The 19,035-nt window shown below is 41.8% G+C and overlaps 2 protein-coding genes across 8 annotated transcripts in view; both read left to right on the top strand.

Moving 5' to 3' along the window:
• LOC117430533 (X-linked interleukin-1 receptor accessory protein-like 2) overlaps positions 1 to 6,694 on the top strand; it is a 147,067-nt gene extending 140,373 nt beyond the window's left edge. For all 3 annotated transcript variants that reach the window (XM_034902807.2, XM_059001398.1, XM_059001397.1), the window contains 3 exons: positions 343 to 483; positions 909 to 1,079; positions 4,665 to 6,694. In XM_034902807.2, the coding sequence (XP_034758698.2) occupies positions 343 to 483; positions 909 to 1,079; positions 4,665 to 5,359 (1,007 nt within the window). In that variant the 3' untranslated portion in view covers positions 5,360 to 6,694. The remainder of the gene's footprint in view (positions 1 to 342; positions 484 to 908; positions 1,080 to 4,664) is intronic.
• Positions 6,695 to 9,192: 2,498 nt separating this feature from the next.
• Positions 9,193 to 19,035, top strand: part of LOC131701672 (mitogen-activated protein kinase kinase kinase kinase 4-like) — a 39,113-nt gene continuing 29,270 nt past the window's right edge. For 3 of the 5 annotated variants that reach the window (XM_059000999.1, XM_059000998.1, XM_059000997.1), the window contains exons 1-2: positions 9,194 to 9,767; positions 10,420 to 10,485. In XM_059000999.1, coding sequence (XP_058856982.1) covers positions 9,711 to 9,767; positions 10,420 to 10,485 — 123 coding nt within the window. In that variant the 5' untranslated portion in view covers positions 9,194 to 9,710. Of the gene's footprint in view, positions 9,768 to 10,419; positions 10,486 to 19,035 lie in introns of all 5 variants that reach the window. The other 2 variants (XM_059000996.1, XM_059000995.1) reach the window with 1 other exon arrangement.

Here is a 19,035-nt window from a genome sequence, read left to right as displayed (position 1 = left end):
ATAGATAGATAGATAGATAGATAGATAGATAGATAGATAGATAGATAGATTGCTTTCAGCACAGATAGTGCTATCTGTCAGGAAAGAGGTCTGAATGATCACTGCTGATCACTGGTAAAGAAGTACGTGCACTTACATGTATTCTTTAGTGTTGGAAAAGGTTTTACTATCAATCAATATATCAGCAAGTAAGTGTAGCAGGTGCAAAAAGACTGGTGCCTTTGTATTGATTTTAATTGAGTGGCGGTTTCCTCCCTGCCCTGCCCTGCTGGGTCTCTGCCCTCTCTGCGTCAGCACAGCACAGCACTGTCCTGGTTCTCTGACCTCTGTTTCCTTGCACAGATCTGTACAGACTGGAGCTGGCAGGAGGCTTGGGAGCGATCCTGCTGGTGCTGGGTCTTCTCACCGCTGTCTACAAGTGTTACAACGTGGAGATCATGCTGTGCTACAGGAGACACTTCGGGAGCGATGAAACAGAAGACGGTAAGTCAAGGGATGAGAGTGAATCGGAACAGCGGCAGGGCCTGCTGAGTTCAAGAAACATGCCTTGAAGAAATTCCAAAGAACTCTGCCAGGCCCACCTACTCTACCTACACAGCATGCATTGGAGTTGAGAGGCCACATGGTCACATGATCTGAATGGAATGAGGAAGCTTGCCAATGCCTGGCAGCCAGGAATCTCCGGGCATGCTCAGTAACAAATACAGAGTAACTGAACACTAGAGGAAAGTGATTGTAACACTCAGAGTGATTGCACAAATCATAAGAAAAGGCAAGCATTATCTATTAAAACAGTATTTGGAAGCTCTTTAAAACATATAAATAATAAAAGAAGGCAACGTTTCCTTTGTGATTCACCCTGCCACCTCTTGCTGCTGCTGTGTATGACTGTCCGTTTCTTTTTACAGACAACAAGGAATACGACGCTTATCTGACCTACAGCAAAGTAGAGCTGGACTCGATGGACCTGGAGAGCAGTGAGGAGGAGCAGTTTGCTCTGGAAATCCTGCCGGATGTGCTGGAAAAGCACTATGGATACAAGCTCTTCATTCCCAGCCGTGACCTCATGCCCAGCAGCAGTGAGTAATACTGTCACAAGCTGCTGTGTAGGAATATCTGAACTCCTCGAGCACCGAGAAACCTTACAGAAACACTGCTGGACACGAGGGCAGCCAAGTAGAGCAGCGTCTGATTCTGACAAATAAACAGCTGCTGCACGCACATGCAGAACAGTAACCGGGTTCCTCTTAATCACACATTCTTATTATTGCTAGAGTCATGTATGTGTTATGAGGTTATGCCCACATGTAATCTGAAAGGTTTAAGGGGGTTAGGAGTCGATGATAAAAGTTTGGAGACAGCTATGGCGCTCACATTCTAGGCAGTGACAGACAGACAGATGTTGAGATATTTGGTCTGTTTCTTGACCTGAGTTATTTTAATGTTCCTAGAAATAAACAGACCCAAATAGAAACTTTTCTGTAAAAGCTGATACTGTATATCATAGTGAAAAGCCAAGCGTTTTCTTTCTGCTTGTCCAGCGGTCTCCATATTCTTGTCTAGTAAGTTTTTTTTCTCTTAAAACTGGATGAAATTACCCTTTAAACTATCTCTAATGCTGATTCGGTATGATGATTGCTGATTGATTATTTAGTGATTCGGCTTCGGTATCTCTGCAGGGATAATTGTGCTGATGTGTTTTACAATGCAAATACACAAACCAAGTTTGTGAACGCACTCGTGAAGACTGAGGCCCTTTCAGTGGGTAATAAATACCCTGTGCATAACAAGCAGTTGTAAATTAACATTTCATAGGCAATGAGTAGTGTAAGCATCAGATTATCCTACAAATGTAAATTGAATGTAAAATGTGTTGCAATAAATCCATCTTAGCTCACAGTTAGAGCACCAGACATGTAATAAAATCAGTCTTTGGGAAAATGTATTCATGCTTTTTTATAGAGCGCTAAAAGCTTAAACATTCAGTGGTTTAATATTCAAATGCACACTTTATTGCGGGTAATGTACAAGCCTTGTGTAAAGCCTGCACACTGTGTTCAAGGCATGGCAGGAGACAGGTAAAGCAATGTGCTGGTACAGGGTTTAAAGAGACAACAGTGCAGTACAGGCTGCCCTCTAGTGGCCATGACCATCTACTACATACACTTCATTCCATTCTGCAAGCAATCCAGGCTAATCCCACATTGTGCTTCAGTGTCAGGGTTCCCACTGGGTTCAGTTCTTCTGAATCATTTTTGTTCACAGCCAGTAAAACGCCTCTTTGCCCATGTCAATGCAGAAGATTCTGAGGCAGGGTTTGGGGGATTTTGGAAGGGGTTCATCTCAATTCAGTGACCTGTTGGATTTGAGTGAGCTCCCCATGTTTCCTGCACTGACTCACACAGCCTGAGGCTGGTATTGTCATCTGCTTCTTAACCCCACGCAGATTGTATTTGGGTCTCTTATTTAATTCCTTCTTTAACGTTGAAAACCCAGTAAGAGCAGTGTGGGGAAGGCTCGAGTTACCCTAAGGATAAACCTGGCTCCACTGCTTCCATCTGTTCAATGCAGTGGCTTCCTCTCCCATCTCTAGCTCAGCCTGAACACTGTATATCTTCATTGCCCAGCAGCAATCTTGCAGGACACACTCTGTAGACCTCTCATAGGTTCTAATCCCTGATCAAATGTAAGGCAAAGAGCTGCTTGACGTGTCATTCAGGACCTCTCTCCTGAGACTGCCGGCCCCTTTTAAAATGCACTGAAACAGCACATGCATGATTTATCGCTGCTGCGCTCCACTATTCACTGTGGCTGCCACTATTGTTTTGGTCTCGGAACCCAGGCATGGCTCTCACAGTTAATGGTTCGCTGTGTATCTCGTAATTCTCTAGACAGCAGGCTGCTATTAGTCTATTAGTATAAATCAAGAGCAGCCTTTTTTTTCTCTGTCTCTCTTTTAATTAATGCGATTCCTAGAAACCCAGCACTCTTAAATCCCAATGCAGATGACAAACTTGGTCTTGTCTAATTAAGCAGCACGAGACAGCCGCTGCCAAAGCTCTAGAGAGTTTCATCGGTTCTTACTTAATGTTTGAGGTACTGTATTCACTGCTAATATAGTCATAGCCGTTTATACCTAGACACACAGTATAGTAAATAGATGTATTTATACAATTTGTGTTGAGTTCTAGAGTACCTAATTCCCATCATTCCGCGTGTTAGTGTAGGGTTAATCCCATTTCTTTAACATACACTGCACTTGTGATATAAACAGAGTGCTCCATGAATGCTCCCACAGAATGGTTATTATTCCTGTCATAGGAATTAAACCCATTGCAATACAAGCTAATCCATTGTAATTCATAGGAATTAAACCCATTGCAATACCAGCTAATCCATTGTAATTCATAGGAATTAAACCCACTGCAATACCAGCTAATCCATTGTAATTCATAGGAATTAAACCCATTGCAATACCAGCTAATCCATTGTAATTCATAGGAATTAAACCCATTGCAATACCAGCTAATCCATTGTAATTCATAGGAATTAAACCCACTGCAATACCAGCTAATCCATTGTAATTCATAGGAATTAAACCCACTGCAATACCAGCTAATCCATTGTAATTCATAGGAATTAAACCCATTGCAATACCAGCTAATCCATTGTAATTCATAGGAATTAAACCCATTGCAATACCAGCTAATCCATTGTAATTCATAGGAATTAAACCCATTGCAATACCAGCTAATCCATTGTAATTCATAGGAATTAAACCCACTGCAATACCAGCTAATCCATTGTAATTCATAGGAATTAAACCCACTGCAATACCATCTAATCCATTGTAATTCATAGGAATTAAACCCATTGCAATACCAGCTAATCCATTGTAATTCATAGGAATTAAACCCATTGCAATACCAGCTAATCCATTGTAATTCATAGGAATTAAACCCACTGCAATACCAGCTAATCCATTGTAATTCATAGGAATTAAACCCATTGCAATACCAGCTAATCCATTGTAATTCATAGGAATTAAACCCATTGCAATACCATCTAATCCATTGTAATTCATAGGAATTAAACCCATTGCGATACCAGCTAATCCATTGTAATTCATATGAATTAAACCCATTGCAATACCAGCTAATCCATTGTAATTCATAGGAATTAAACCCACTGCAATACCAGCTAATCCATTGTAATTCATAGGAATTAAACCCATTGCAATACCAGCTAATCCATTGTAATTCATAGGAATTAAACCCATTGCAGTAACAGCTAATCCATTGTAATTCATAGGAATTAAACCCATTGCAGTAACAGCTAATCCATTTTTAGCTGTTGCCTAATTTAGCTGTTGCCTATTTTAGCGGTTGCCTATTTTAGCTGTTGCCTCCTGACTAGGGTTACCATATGACTCCACTAGGACAGTTTGGGACAGTTCCGTCTTTTCAGCTGACATCCCAATGCATTCTGATACGTTTGACCTGTCTCAGGTACCTTTCACAGCAGGACTACACTTACCTGAATGCATTGACAAGCCTGAACTGTCCCATGCTGTCCTAGTATAGAGGAGTCATATGGTAACCCTAGTCCAGACTGACTGGCTGACAGCGTTGATCCATGTTGTGTTTTGTGCTTTCTTCCCGCAGTCTACATTGAAGACCTGGCCAGGTGCGTGGAGCAGAGCAGGAGGCTGATCATCGTGCTGACACCGGAGTTCATCACCAAGCGGGGCTGGAGCATCTTCCAGCTGGAGAGCAGACTCCACAGCATGCTGGTGACAGGGGAGATCAAGGTCATCATGATCGAATGCACGGACCTCAAGGGGGTCATGAACTACCAGGAGGTGGAGGCCTTAAAACACACCATTAAACTGCTCTCCGTGGTCAAGTGGACAGGCCCCAAGTGCAACCAGCTCAAATCCAAATTCTGGAAGCAGATACTGTACGAGATGCCTGCCAAGAAGAAGGAGACGCTGTCTCGGAGGCAGGTCCTGGACTCCGGAGAGCAGGGCCTGTTCGGAGACCTCCAAACTGTGTCCACCATCGCCATGACGACCACATCCGCCACGCTGGCCCCCTCCCACGCAGAGATCCCAGACTTTCATCAAAAGAACCACCCACAAATGAGACATTACTGCAGAGGCTATGAATACGAGCCGCCCCCACGCCCCACACAGTTTAACTCCCTGGGAAACCATCACCTGTACCGTAATATCCCAATGGCACTCCTGAACGGGCAGGTAGCACACAACAGCACTGTTCAAAGAAACAAGCCCCAAATTCATTTCAACACTATGTTTGCACCGCTGTCCTCTAGGGAACTTACAAGTGATATCTGGTAGAGGAAGGACTAGCCTGCAACCTGTTTAACCTGCATGACGGCATCTCACAGAAAAAAAACAAGAAGCAAACCAACAAACAGACAAGCGATTTAAACTGCACATACGAACACAAGGAAACTACCTTTTTGTATTCTTTAGGGAGTTTTTGATCAGAAAAAAAATGAACTTTCCTACTTGAATTTCTTCTTCATGGAGATCAGACTCTCAACAAGTTTTTGACCTGACCTCGTTTTTACAGTTCAAGGTGTTGTTATAATGTACAGTTTTCATATGGTCCTTGAGACAGACAGACAGACAGACAGACAGACAGACAGACTGGCTGGCTGGTTGAAATATTGAACCTTACAGTGATTTGCAATGGAGTGGGGTTTATTTTGATGTATTTTGGGGAGGGGGGTTTGTGCACCTACATTAAACATTTTTAAGAATTGACATTTCAGCAAAACACCTTGTATTTGTTTTCTTCAGCACACATTTCTGTAAAGATGGAGCAGATAGGCTGTGGTGTCAGGTTCCCTGTCATCCTACATTTACTAGAGTAATCCACAGCTGGATTGAAATCAAGACCTTCACCCCACTTCCAGAACCAACCAGACCTCTTAGTCTTCCACTTACTGTTCAGTCACTGTACCTGAGCCCGAAGAAATAACAGTAAATTATCATATCTAAATCCATAGGGAATGTAAAGTCTAACTATATAGAGGTTAAAATCACGTGTCCTTGTTACTTATTCTTAATAAGATTTTTACATTACACATAGCGCCACCCGGTGGCTAAATGTTATTTAAAAATAGAATTGCAATAAATTCCAATTTTCCATAACATGGACACAGTGATGTGAGGTGACTGGAGGTCCATACAGAACTGAAACTAATCCATACCAGCTGGTCACTTCAGCCATTTCATACCAGCTGTACGAACAGCAGTCCACATACATATATATACATTCTAAAAGGGAAAAACTAAACGTTTCAAAATAAGCAAGAAACAGCCCAGTAGCTGTAGGGTTATCTTCAAACCCTTTATTCAGTTCTTTATAAACACTGAGTCACCCCGAAACTAGAACACACACTACAGGGTGTGTGCTGTGTGAGTATTATTTGGTGTCAGTTTGTCATCTCAGTAAAGACAGGTTATGTTGTAATCTGTCCTGTGATGCTCAGATTGAACAGGATGGATGATGTATTCTGGTAGAGTTGCACACAGTGTGAAGATAAGCCTGACTGTTTCAGCATCCCGAATGCTCTCTAGAGCCGGATCATTAAGGCTTTGCAACAGTTCCCTGTTTATTTAAAGCTTCTTTTTTAGGCTGAAGCTCATTTCTATGTATTGGTGTGCTGGGGGGGGGGGGGGGGGTAACATACTGTATAGTGCAATGTGAGCCTCAACAACTCGCAGCTTTTTCTGTTGAAAAAATAACGTTTTTGTAAACTTAACAAGTTTGTTATTAAGATATTTATGAGATGTATAATTTGAAGTAGTGTTAAATTATTTAAATTGTAGTTTGTTTTTTGAATGCGTCAGTGGTGAATCGATATGACCATTTTCGAGGTTCTATTACCCTACTGGTGCGGTACATTTTAATCTGAAAGAATTAAATAAAAAGTCCATGATGTAGCATCATCAGCAAAGGGGAGATGATCCAGCAATATTATCTTGAGATCACCAAAAAACAAACCCACCAATGACTGCAGCGATCAGGTTCACCCCTGCATTTCCCCTGCGAGTACAGTGATACTCCCCTCCTTGATTTGTATGATATTACTGGACACACTAAAAGAGCACAGAATGTACCATTAGTCATTTTATTATGGTACAGCATTACCTTGAAGAAGGTCCTTGGGAAGTTTTTGAATATAAATATTTTTGCATTGAAACAAAATGGGGTTTACCTTCAAAGCCAGATACTGTAATCCTCCCATTAGGGTGTAATCTTTTTCTCTTTTTGTTTTATACTCCCACCAAGTGTAAGAAGGGTTAACCCTTAGAAAAGTGTCCCATAGTAAAAGCATAGCAGAGTGTAATAAAGCATGCTTAGGTAAGCATTGTAAAGACCATGTATGCCACTATGGTAAATGCATAGCACAACCATGGGCAAAACTTAGGAAAACTGCTAAATTACAGAGCAAATTTACTGGGGTCATTTTTTTAAAGGGCTAATGTGGTTTATTTCCTAAGAAGTGTGAATGAAAGTTTGGAAAAAGGATATGAAAGTTTGTTCAGGTGTAGTGTCGAACAGCTGAGTGTTGCCTGGGTACAATGCATAGCCATTATCCAGTGTGGCTTCTGAAAAAGGGAAGTTCCAATCCAGGGTTTGCTATTCATTTCCAGCTCCTCCGATCTCACTTTGAGCTCTCCTCCACGCGCTCCTCTTTCCTGGCTAAAACACTTGATTGATGGACTGCAGTATATATGTGATCCCCGAGAGCAATGATAACTTTGCAGGTTTCTGTTTGTAAGCGTTGTTTCACAATAATGTATTTACACTGGCAATGTTGTTGAAATGCAAATTGTAACGTAACACAAGCCAATAAAATGTCTGCATGAAATATAACCAGCACTTTTCCTCATGTGGTAACCTTGTGTCTGTCATGCATGTTTCTATCCCCCAGCTGAGAATTAACTAAATATATGATTTATAAGCTCTTGAAAACAGGCAATTTAGTCTGCTTTTAAACCCAGCAAAGAACAGCGCAAGTATTTGTGTTTTCATTAGAACAAAATAATGCTTGTCAACTGAAATAACATACCTCATCAATCTCAACAGATTAAATATACACAGAACTCGTGATCACTCATTTAGACAGCAGAGTTTCCACCACAAGCAAGGGAAGCCTTGACATCATCTAATGAATAGCAGAGCCACAAACAAGTGGAGGAAAGTGTGATCGATCACTGAGACCCAGTATGTATTCTGCTTAGAAACCAGGCCACTTATTAGTTTCATGGTTTGGTGGTTTGTTTTAAAGGGAAGATTTCTGAAGCTTAGTAAGCGTTGTGAACCTGCAAAAGCAGAAGCGAGAGTGGATTGTGATGTCATACTGTCAGCACTGGGTGTGTTAAGTAACTGAGTGACTCAATTCACCCAGATCACTGATGAAATCCGCTTGGTAGCTCTGTGTGGCTCTTAGGAGGGGCAGAACTTAGCATGTTGTGAAGGGGGTTCTTTCAGTGAGCTGCTCTGAGTGGCTCCAGTATTGATGTATAAACATGGATTTCCTGCACTGTATGACATCACAGTGACCTCAGCAGTGACGCCCCCCACGCCTGTTGCAAAATACTGACAGACTCTCAGTAAGGTTTGCTTGGCTTTTAGGCGAAGGATTTTCAGAGTTGGAAAAGTATTGCAGTTAAGTCTGCTAATTAGGGATCTGCAAAAAAATCTGAATGTGATGGCTATAATCCCCTCTCCTTTATATTGTTTGTAATTACTGTACTTCTTCATTTTATGGGATTCTTTCATAACACACAGTGACGCCCAGTGGTCTTACTTTGTAACTGCGGCAGTTTCACTATATAGGTTTTTTGTTTAGTGCATATGTGCATAGTGCAATTGCCTTGGATGGTAGGGGGGTGGGGGTGCATGAAAACTGTTGTGCAATTTGAGTCTCAAGCAATAAAGTATGCAAAGCAGCTGAGCAAAGCCATACTTTATTTTCACTATAATAAGTACCTATAATTATAGCAAATTGCTCTGTTGTAGGCTTCAACACAGATTGCAATCTTGCAGTGCCAGGGCACGCCACAGTAAAGTGAGTTCACTGAAGGCTCCTGTTAAACTCGAGCGCACAGGAAGTGTTCATTGCTGGCTGTAGATACAGGGCACAGTACTGTACAGTTAGGTCCACTTCACAACATCATGATTTTGTGATGCGTTCTACAACACACTGACTCACATTCCTCTGCACTAGAAATAACACAACACCCAACTCTTAAAATAGTTTCTACCAATTGTAAAAAAAATACATTTGTGAGTATTCTCACGCAGTTAACTTATAATAATAATAATAATAATAATAATAATAATAATAATAATAATAATAATAATAATAATAGTGTTATTTCATTCTTCTGCATTTCATCGTGTCACACGGGGCGTCAGATCATCGCGACTGTTCTTATGAAATGCTAGAGAAGTTGTTTTCTTTAGGAAGAAAAAAAACTTTTTTTTTTTTTTTTGGTTTCCTCAGTAAGTTTTCCGGGTCTAACTAAATGCGAAGTTTCCTGTGTTTGTCGCACAGACACGCAGCTGCAGCTGCCATGGACTGACACGCATCCAACCCGTCAACTTCACCAAGTCTTCTCTCGATCTATAGATGTTTACTTCAAAAAAAACTTTGAAACTTTAAAAATGGCAAACACTCGCGCCGCTAAAACCCTGGACCAAATAGATTTATCATGTTTTAGGGTGAGTACAACTTTCATTCACTTAATCCGTTACTGTAAATGTGTGGTTTTGTTTTTCTAAACGATGAGATTAGATAGCGTTTTGTAAAGCAGATGTGCATTTAAAACGCCACTGCAGCGTTTATTGGAATGTTCAGTAGATTGAAATGCTGCAGAGCGCTGTTGCGTTGTATACGTATATCATAGCATACTTTCCACCCGCTAATCTCATCAATATTTTAACATTCGCCTATTGTGAATGTACTTAATCTAGGAGATTATAAAAAAAAAAAGTATCATCATACCTACTTTGTAATCTATTTAAGTAGTAGTACAGCATGTACCATGTTAGTTAAATCAGTACACTTTTGTCACAGCCTTGTCATTGCTTTGACTAGATTGATCAGCCAGTTGTTTTGTGTGCGTATTTGCTTTTGCAGTACACTTGTCACCCCTCTGTTCATAATGCCTATGCTATGTTGGTTTATTGGTGTCCAGATCTAACCAATTAGAGGAGGGGTCCGGGCTGAGACGCACTGCATGGAACATTTGTATTGCAGTGGTGCGTTTTCACTGGAGTTCATGGATTTGTTTAACACTGTAAATGGTTCTGTCTCTGCTGCTTCTTGTTGTGTTTTGCTCTGTTGTTAAATTGCTGACTGTGTGCCCTTTAGGATCCCTCTGGAATATTTGAGCTGGTGGAAGTGGTTGGAAATGGAACATACGGTCAAGTCTATAAGGTTTGTCCATTGTATTTGTATCTATTCAGTCCACAGGTTGTGCAGGTCTGTGAATTGCACATGTGATTTCCACACTGTAATGAGTGTGCCTGCTCTGCATTAATAACAGTGCAGCACAGTGCAATATGGTTGACTATGAATGAAATAAGAAAGCACTAAGAATGAATGAGAACCCAGCTCTTCTCATGCTGTTTCCAATGACCCTTTCTCTGAATTGCCCTAGCAACTGTTTCTCACTAAACTATTAAACTGAGTTTGTACATCTCACACAATCAAACGGTTTCAGGCTACTTTCAATTAGCAAGAGGCTGAAAACAAGCTAAAAATACATGCATTAAAAGGCGAATGGATGTTTGTTCACCATTATGTCTTTTACATTGTGCAAAACAACAACAGCGTCAACAAAGGTCTTTTTCAGCTGTTCTTATTTGAAATGTGTGACCCACACTGTCTAACCCGAGATAATTTTCTTGTAAGTGTGTGAAGAGAGATTGCTGGGAAGCAGATCTGTGGTTGAAAACAAAACGCTCTTTTGAGAGAGATCATATTGTCACTTTTGGGTGGGGTTGCTTATCGGCACTGAATTTAGCATCAGCCTATCTTTCTGCAGTTTAAAAGAGCATGACTGACACCCTGTAGTTTAACAGTGAGACTGACACCCTGCAGTTTAACAGTGAGACTGACACCCTGCAGTTTAACAGTGAGACTGACACCCTGCAGTTTAACAGTGAGACTGACACCCTGCAGTTTAACAGTGAGACTGACACCCTGCAGTTTAACAGTGAGACTGACACCCTGCAGTTTAACAGTGAGACTGACACCCTGCAGTTTAACAGTGAGACTGACACCCTGCAGTTTAACAGTGAGACTGACACCCTGCAGTTTAACAGTGAGACTGACACCCTGCAGTTTAACAGTGAGACTGACACCCTGCAGTTTAACAGTGAGACTGACACACTGCAGTTTAACAGTGAGACTGCCACACTGCAGTTTAACAGTGAGACTGCCACACTGCAGTTTAACAGTGAGACTGACACTCTGCAGTTTAACAGTGAGACTGACACCCTGCAGTTTAACACTGAGACTGACACACTGCAGTTTAACAGTGAGACTGCCACACTGCAGTTTAACAGTGAGACTGACACTCTGCAGTTTAACAGTGAGACTGACACCCTGCAGTTTAACAGTGAGACTGACACACTGCAGTTTAACAGTGAGACTGACACTCTGCAGTTTAACAGTAAGACTGACACCCTGCAGTTTAACAGTGAGACTGACACACTGCAGTTTAACAGTGAGACTGCCACACTGCAGTTTAACAGTGAGACTGACACCCTGCAGTTTAACAGTGAGACTGACACACTGCAGTTTAACAGTGAGACTGCCACACTGCAGTTTAACAGTGAGACTGACACTCTGCAGTTTAACAGTGAGACTGACACCCTGCAGTTTAACACTGAGACTGACACACTGCAGTTTAACAGTGAGACTGCCACACTGCAGTTTAACAGTGAGACTGACACCCTGCAGTTTAACAGTGAGACTGACACCCTGCAGTTTAACAGTGAGACTGACACCCTGCAGTTTAACAGTGAGACTGACACTCTGCAGTTTAACAGTGAGACTGACACTCTGCAGTTTAACAATGAGACTGACACCCTGCAGTTTAACAATGAGACTGACACACTGCAGTTTAACAGTGAGACTGACACCCTGCAGTTTAACAGTGAGACTGACACTCTGCAGTTTAACAGTGAGACTGACACTCTGCAGTTTAACAGTGAGACTGACACCCTGCAGTTTTACCAGTCACTCTGCAAGGTTATGTATCCCTTGAATAGTAGGTGTCACCTGATGCGTGGAAATGCCAGCTGAGATGAATGCACTGCTTCAGATGGAATTGCTCTTCATTTTAAACACCTCCACTTTAATTGAATCAACTTTTTGTGTTTGTGCAATTAACAGAGCAACATGATATATTCATTGAATTCAAGTTAATCCACAGCTAAGAAGTTATTGACAGCTGACCCTTGAAGCCTTAAAAGTAAAAGACTCATGTCTGTTAATGTGGCAGTAGTTGCAGTGAGGCAGTGTGACAAGGTGAATCATACTTTTGTTTCAACACAAACAGAACAGACAGAATCCCCCTATTAGAAATATTGGTCTTCCGTAATGGCAAACCACAGTGCTCAGATTTTGACATACAGTATTAAACAGATGTAAAAAAAAGCCTACTGCAGATGAAGCCTATTGTATCGTGGTTAAAAACATTCTGTCTTTTAAAAGCAGGCGTATTGCTTTACATGAAGAAGCTACAGCATGCATTGTTTCAATTCCTCACACTTTGGTCTACTAAAGACCCTTGGCTACCATCCACTTTGGCTCCAAGCCTGACGTTTGCAGACTGATAAAAGTCCCCTTTCCTGAATTTGTTGGGGTTTTTTTTATGACAAATGAAAATACCAGAAAAATAAAGGCACTACATGTACTTTGAGAAGCGTCTGATGAAGCAATGTTGAGGAGGACCTCTCCTCCTTCTGTTAGCTTCCCCCATCCATAGAATTCCAGTGCTACACCTTGAGAGAGGACAGGACTGTTACAGGCTTCCTGTGAAAAGAACACTCCAGCGCAGCAGCGAGCATTGAGCGACTCCAGTGCCAGCGGGACAACATGGGGTCTTTAACTTCAGAGGGGTTTCAATAGTTCATTAAACAACGGTGAGGGGCCAGTGAATCAGGAACTGCAGGAGAGTTGAGTTCTAATCAAGATGTTGCAGCACGTGGTTTCTAGAGACAATAACCTGTACAGCAGGTCTGCGTGTCTTAATGCTCTCCCAGAAAATAGCAGACAAATCGCTACACAGTGCATGTTGAAGTCGAAACTTGTTTTTAATCATTCACTCATCCAATCCCCTGTAATTCAATTATACAACTACTAAGAAATCCTTTTTTATTCCCATGTGGAGTCCCTCTGCCGATGCCTGCTGCTCCTTGGCTGTATTGAGAGCAGGGCAACATCAAAGTCCCAGACCCTCTCAGTGGGAATATTGGAAAAAAAAAAAGTTTTTCCTCTATTGCAAAACCATGTTGCTTTGGGTGGAGTCCCAGTCCTAACTGGAACTTGTTGCTTAATAAACTTCATATTCTCATCAAGAAAAGAAGAAAAAAAGGCACATTTCATGTCTTGCTTCATTTGTTGCCAGCTTTCCTGTCCAAATCCTTTTGCTGCTGTGAAGCAATGATACGAGTGGCCAAGGGTTAATCATGGGTTTCAACAAGCATATGTGCAAGCCAGGTGAAATATGCCATTCATGCTCCTTGCACTCCGCCAGTTCTACAAGACAATAGCCAATCGAAGTCATTATAGCAATCTTGCCGTTGGACATTTCCAGCCAGGGCTCTGGTTAATTTTATACTGCTTTGGTTTCTAGAGATTTAAAGTGTGTTACGCAATGTGTGGAAAGGAAGGGTAAAAGACAAATGCTTACTAAGAGATCCGGGAACAACCAGCTCCATCACAAGCTGTGCTGGCATTTAATCAGCTGTCTCTGTAGCAAGGAGGCTTGTCCAGGAGATTGCAGGTAATGAATAAGGACCAGAGCCCTCAACACAAGAGCTGATTCCTCAGGTATCTGCCACAAGACAAGTCACGTCATTGATTTCACTTGAGTCGGGGCAGTAGATGCTTGTTTACAATGTATCTCTGTGTTTATGAGATGCTACCCTTAGAAAAGTTTACCCAAAGTCAACACCTCCCTGGCAGGGAGTGAGGCCAGGGTCACCCAAGGATAGTTGCCAGGTGGTTCCCAGAGGTCAGCACACTTTATACAAACTGAGACACAACTGTTAGAAACTGTACAGTGCAATGAGCTGCAGTGCTCCGTGACGGGTTGCTAGGTGTGGGAGAGGCTGCTTTGACTCTTTCCCTGCAAAGCCGATGTTCATTTGCTTGCAGTTGTTCAGAATGCATGCACACCATGATACATCAGCCATGACATTCAGGTACGACTGTCACCTAGGCTTGGCACATTGTGTCAGAGGCTATGCAACATGATGGGGCCATTCCAACACCTTGTAGACTCAAGCTGTTCTAGCACTGGCCTAACCAGCTTCTCCAGGTGCATATTCTTCAACATGACAGTGGAAATAACGAGAGGATTCAATCAGCATTGCCTTGTTTGTATGGTGATCATCGGGAGGTGTTCTCTGTTTAACAGATACACGCTGATGTGTGTTCCTGTCAGCTAGAGAAAACGACAGTGCTTATAACATGGACTGCTCTGCGCGCATCCAAGCAAACACACACCATCATGTTTTGAATACAGTTTCAAATTATAGTTTACTGAACCCGATGTTTTCTTCAGTGGTTTAATAATGCAGTGTGATATTGGCTCCACATGAAGAGGTTGGATGGGATTGCATGGTTCCGGGGGGAGCGTGTGATCCTTGCAGGGTTTGACTAGCATTCTGTTTCCTTCTTAATTCCATGTGTGTTTTTTTTTTTTTTGTCAGATCAGTTTATTTCTTGTGCTCCAAAGCTGAGTTCTAAACCTAGAACAACTGTTAGCTAAACTGAACACAAGTGACACACAAGTGGGTTGTACTTAAACAGCATCAATGCAGTAATACACAGCTGAGATTAAGATGTTAAGAAACCAGCTAATTGTGAAAAGAGCCTGGATGTCATACCAACCTGATGTGATTAAGCAACGGTGCCCTGATTAGAGAAAATGACCATCAAATAGTTGGCAAGGAAAGACAAGGTCAACTACCAAGATAATGCTCTCCAATCACAGTTTTATTGTGATGAGATACTGACAAACAGTTCCTTTATTGCTTTGGAGTGTTACTAAACAATCACTTTACAAAAGTTATTTTGGTTTTCGCCAAGGCGTGAAAGGACTGCAGGATTTAAACCAGCGATTTAAATCATTGATGCTTAATTCGATTTTTAAAGGATGTTTAAACTCCCACAGTTAAAGTGTTTGAACTGACACTTTGCGGTTTCTGCATGTCAGGTACTGCTGAACAGCCCTTTTAGTGGTTTGAAGTGACAAACTGAAATCTTACTTTAGTGGTTATCTTGTTTTGATTTCTGTAGCCATTTCTTATGGTTTGACTGTCTCGTTGATTTCTTGTTCCTCATTTAATAGTTTCAGGGACGAAAATAAATTCCAGATTAATCTGAGGGCTTACTGGAAGTTGTAATTGTGGCTTAAATGCAAATGGGTGCAGCCATTTGACTTTTGCATGCAATGCATGAAGAAGTGTGTCTAGAAGACGTTGCAGCCAGGACTTCAGCAGGGCTGTGTTCTGTGTCTCTAAGAAGTGTGCTTCTTTCATGGCGTTTCTTTAGAAAGAAAAAGAAGAAAAGACTAGAAAGGGTCTGAAGTGTTAACTCAGGAGTCAGGAGGGAGGTTTGCTGCAACATGCATGAAATCAGGAAGCACAAGCTGCTATTGCTTGCTCAGAAAATGAGTGGATTGTTAGTAAGAGGCATGTGATAAACATTTAGTTGCCTGGAGCGTTCACTCCCAGCCAGTTCCGTTGCTCTGTTCGAGTAGATTGCTGGAGTGTCTCGGGGTTCCCTGAAAGGAGACAGGGTGCGTTAAGTAAGTGAGTGTCTCAGAGCTAGAATTCTTTACAGTCTTTTGTAGAATGAGTCTGTTTGTTCGGCTCTGCTTATGACCAGGCTCTGCAATAGTCATGTGAATCTCAGACAATAAAGGTTGTGCTTATCTTCAGGCAGTCCCTGATGATTTACAGGGTATGCAGGTCTAATTCTACTGAAGTGTTTCAGGGTTTGCAGCTGAACCGAGGACAGGATCCCAGCACCCCCACTTCTTTCCCAGTAACCAAATGAGCTTGTCCAATGGCCGTTTTCAGAAACAACACTCAAGTGTTAGAGCTAACAGAATAATTCCAGCAGTCTTTCTGTGTACTTCACTAAACAGGTTTGAAATTTGGATTTTTGACACAGACACATATTACATCAAGCACGTATTTTCATTTTCTTTTCTGGTACTATACTGGGTTAAATCCAACCCTGTTTTACCTGTAGTGAGGTGAAACTGACCCCACCCCTTCCTCTCATTAACCAACCAGCTGCTTACCCTAATGACTGGCATGCTGTGCAGCCAGTGACATGCTGTGACCCTGAAAACCGCTGAGTTGAATGGTCTAGGAAGTGAAAGAGATACAAGTGCCTGTAAGTAAGGGGAGAGCTTATTGTAAGTACGTATAGTACCAGATACCTGTTTTATTTTGTAATGAATACCCTGCGTTTCCTTCAAAGCTGCCCATGTGAGACAGTACATATCGAACGGAAGTACATGGCAGGTAAGATCTATGCAAGTAGCTCAACCAGCTATATAACCATTTGTGTGTGCTTTCTTCATACAAGTTCCCTTAACCTTGTGAGCATGATTAAGTAAATGTGTTATTGCGAGTACAGATGTGAAGGTTTCCCTTGCAGTGGGATCTCTTGTGTTGCTGTATGTGATACCATGGTACAGGGTTATATACTAGCCGTGGGCATCATGCAACATTGATTTCCTTGTACAATACCTGAGCTGCTGTAATATCCCAAGCCTTTTCTTTCCAGTCGTCGTTTATCAGAACTCAGCAGCTGATTGTACTGCGTTAACGATGTATCAGGAATTGTACAGGTTAGCAAACGGCCTAAGAAAGGAAACTGACTCTTGCACACACTTCCTGGTGCTCTGCTCATAGTCCAGTATATCACAAGTCATGAGAAATAAGTCATTGTGTTCTCACAGTCTTCCAGTGCTGAAATGTATGCTTTCCAACAACTTTGAAGAGGAAGGCGGCGTTCTCCCAGGCACAGCTACTGGGGACTGTGGAAGGAAGTGCTAACCTTTGAACCTGCTGAGTGGGGAGAGGAGGGGGCGGTGACAGAGGGGAAGCCGTTGCCAAGGATATTTCGGTCCGTCAGGGATTTCCTCGTTTTCCTCCCTCTATTTCAGGGAATTTCTTGTCCAGTCCCCTTTTTCTTGTCTTTTCTTTTTTTATTTGCCGGCAGGTCTCTGGAGCAGTGAAATCTCAATAACAGCAATGGGGAGTCAGCACTGGAGGATTGAAACACTGCTGACTCTAAATGAGTCCCACAGGAGTTTACCCCTCAGATAACCCTCCTATTACTATCACCAAAGACAATAACAGAGCATTGGAATGAGTTCTGTGCAAGAGCAGGTTCTGAAACTTTAGAGTGATCCACTGTCATTCAGAGCATTCAAACAGACAATGATATGCTATAGCCCACCTAGATCACAACAAGCACTAGAACTTCATCCATAAGAGCTGTATCAATCTGCATGTTAATTCAGCTTTACTCCTGGATCAAAAATACTGCAGTGCTGTCCAAAAACAGTATAATAGCCATCAATATACTGTAGTATACTATGGTAAATGAGAATACATTGCAGTATACTATAGTAAATGATAATATACTGCAGCATACCATAGTAAATGATAATATACTGCAGTATACTATAGTAAATGATAGTGTTTTTGTACAGCAGTGTAGTTTTTTGGAATTATACTCTACAACCAGAGAAGGAATTGTGTGTTTGTTTTTAAATATCTGGCACAGCTGTGAAACTGAAAGAGCTGAAGGGTGTGGTGTGGGTTTGAATGTTTACGACTGTCAGATAAATCCACTGTGTTTGTATCGCTATTATTAATCGGAGGCACTTCTCTGATCGCTGGGCAGATAACAGGCCTGCGTTTTGTTTTTAATCAACCTCTTTCATGTCTTTTTATTGTGGTTTTCAACTTGTTTTTGCGAATTGCTCACACATCGCAGCCTCAGTCTCGTTTCTGCCGGTGTTGTGAAGACTTTACCCAACGTGGACACCACAGTTGTCCATCCATCACTGAGATGTTATCGTGAGCTGCATTGTAAAAGGTTAACCAACACCGATAGTGAACATACACACATTCGAAAACTGAGCAAACAGGGAAGTATGACTGATTCACACAAGGGTGATAAAAAAGCGATAAATATTTTACAATAAAAAATCTATATATATGATGTGCTTCTGGAGAAGAGGTATAGTGATCTAATAGACATGCTAAAACACTCACACTCACACACACAGTTATACTCACTCACTCCCAGACACACACACTCACACTCACACTCACACACACACACTCACACACACACACTCACACTCACACTCACACTCACACACACGCAGTTACACCTCCCCACATGCTTCCAAGCCTCCCAGTTTTGGCATGCTTTTCTAACCCAGGTGTGGTGTATCCCGAATCCTCCTCTGTTTGTATGTTATCTGTCCCATAGTTTAACAGTTAAAACAAAACAATCTACTGGAGAGAATGCAGCCTTGAAAAGTGCAAGTCCTTCTCCCAGACAGAGCTGTGATCCACTTCGCTGTAGTCTAAACTGTTTTCTTCTCTTTTCAGTAAGCTTTCCCACTTTGACAATAGAAGGAAACAGGACTTTAAATGTTGTTGTTTCTTTTTTTTCTTTAACGCAACAAGGTTTTTGCTGGCAACCAAACTC

Source organism: Acipenser ruthenus, chromosome 26, assembly GCF_902713425.1.
Source record: "Acipenser ruthenus chromosome 26, fAciRut3.2 maternal haplotype, whole genome shotgun sequence".
Taxonomy (NCBI): Eukaryota; Metazoa; Chordata; class Actinopteri; order Acipenseriformes; family Acipenseridae; genus Acipenser; species Acipenser ruthenus.
Note: the sequence above shows the minus strand (reverse complement) of the source record. Positions and strands in the feature narration are given on the sequence as shown.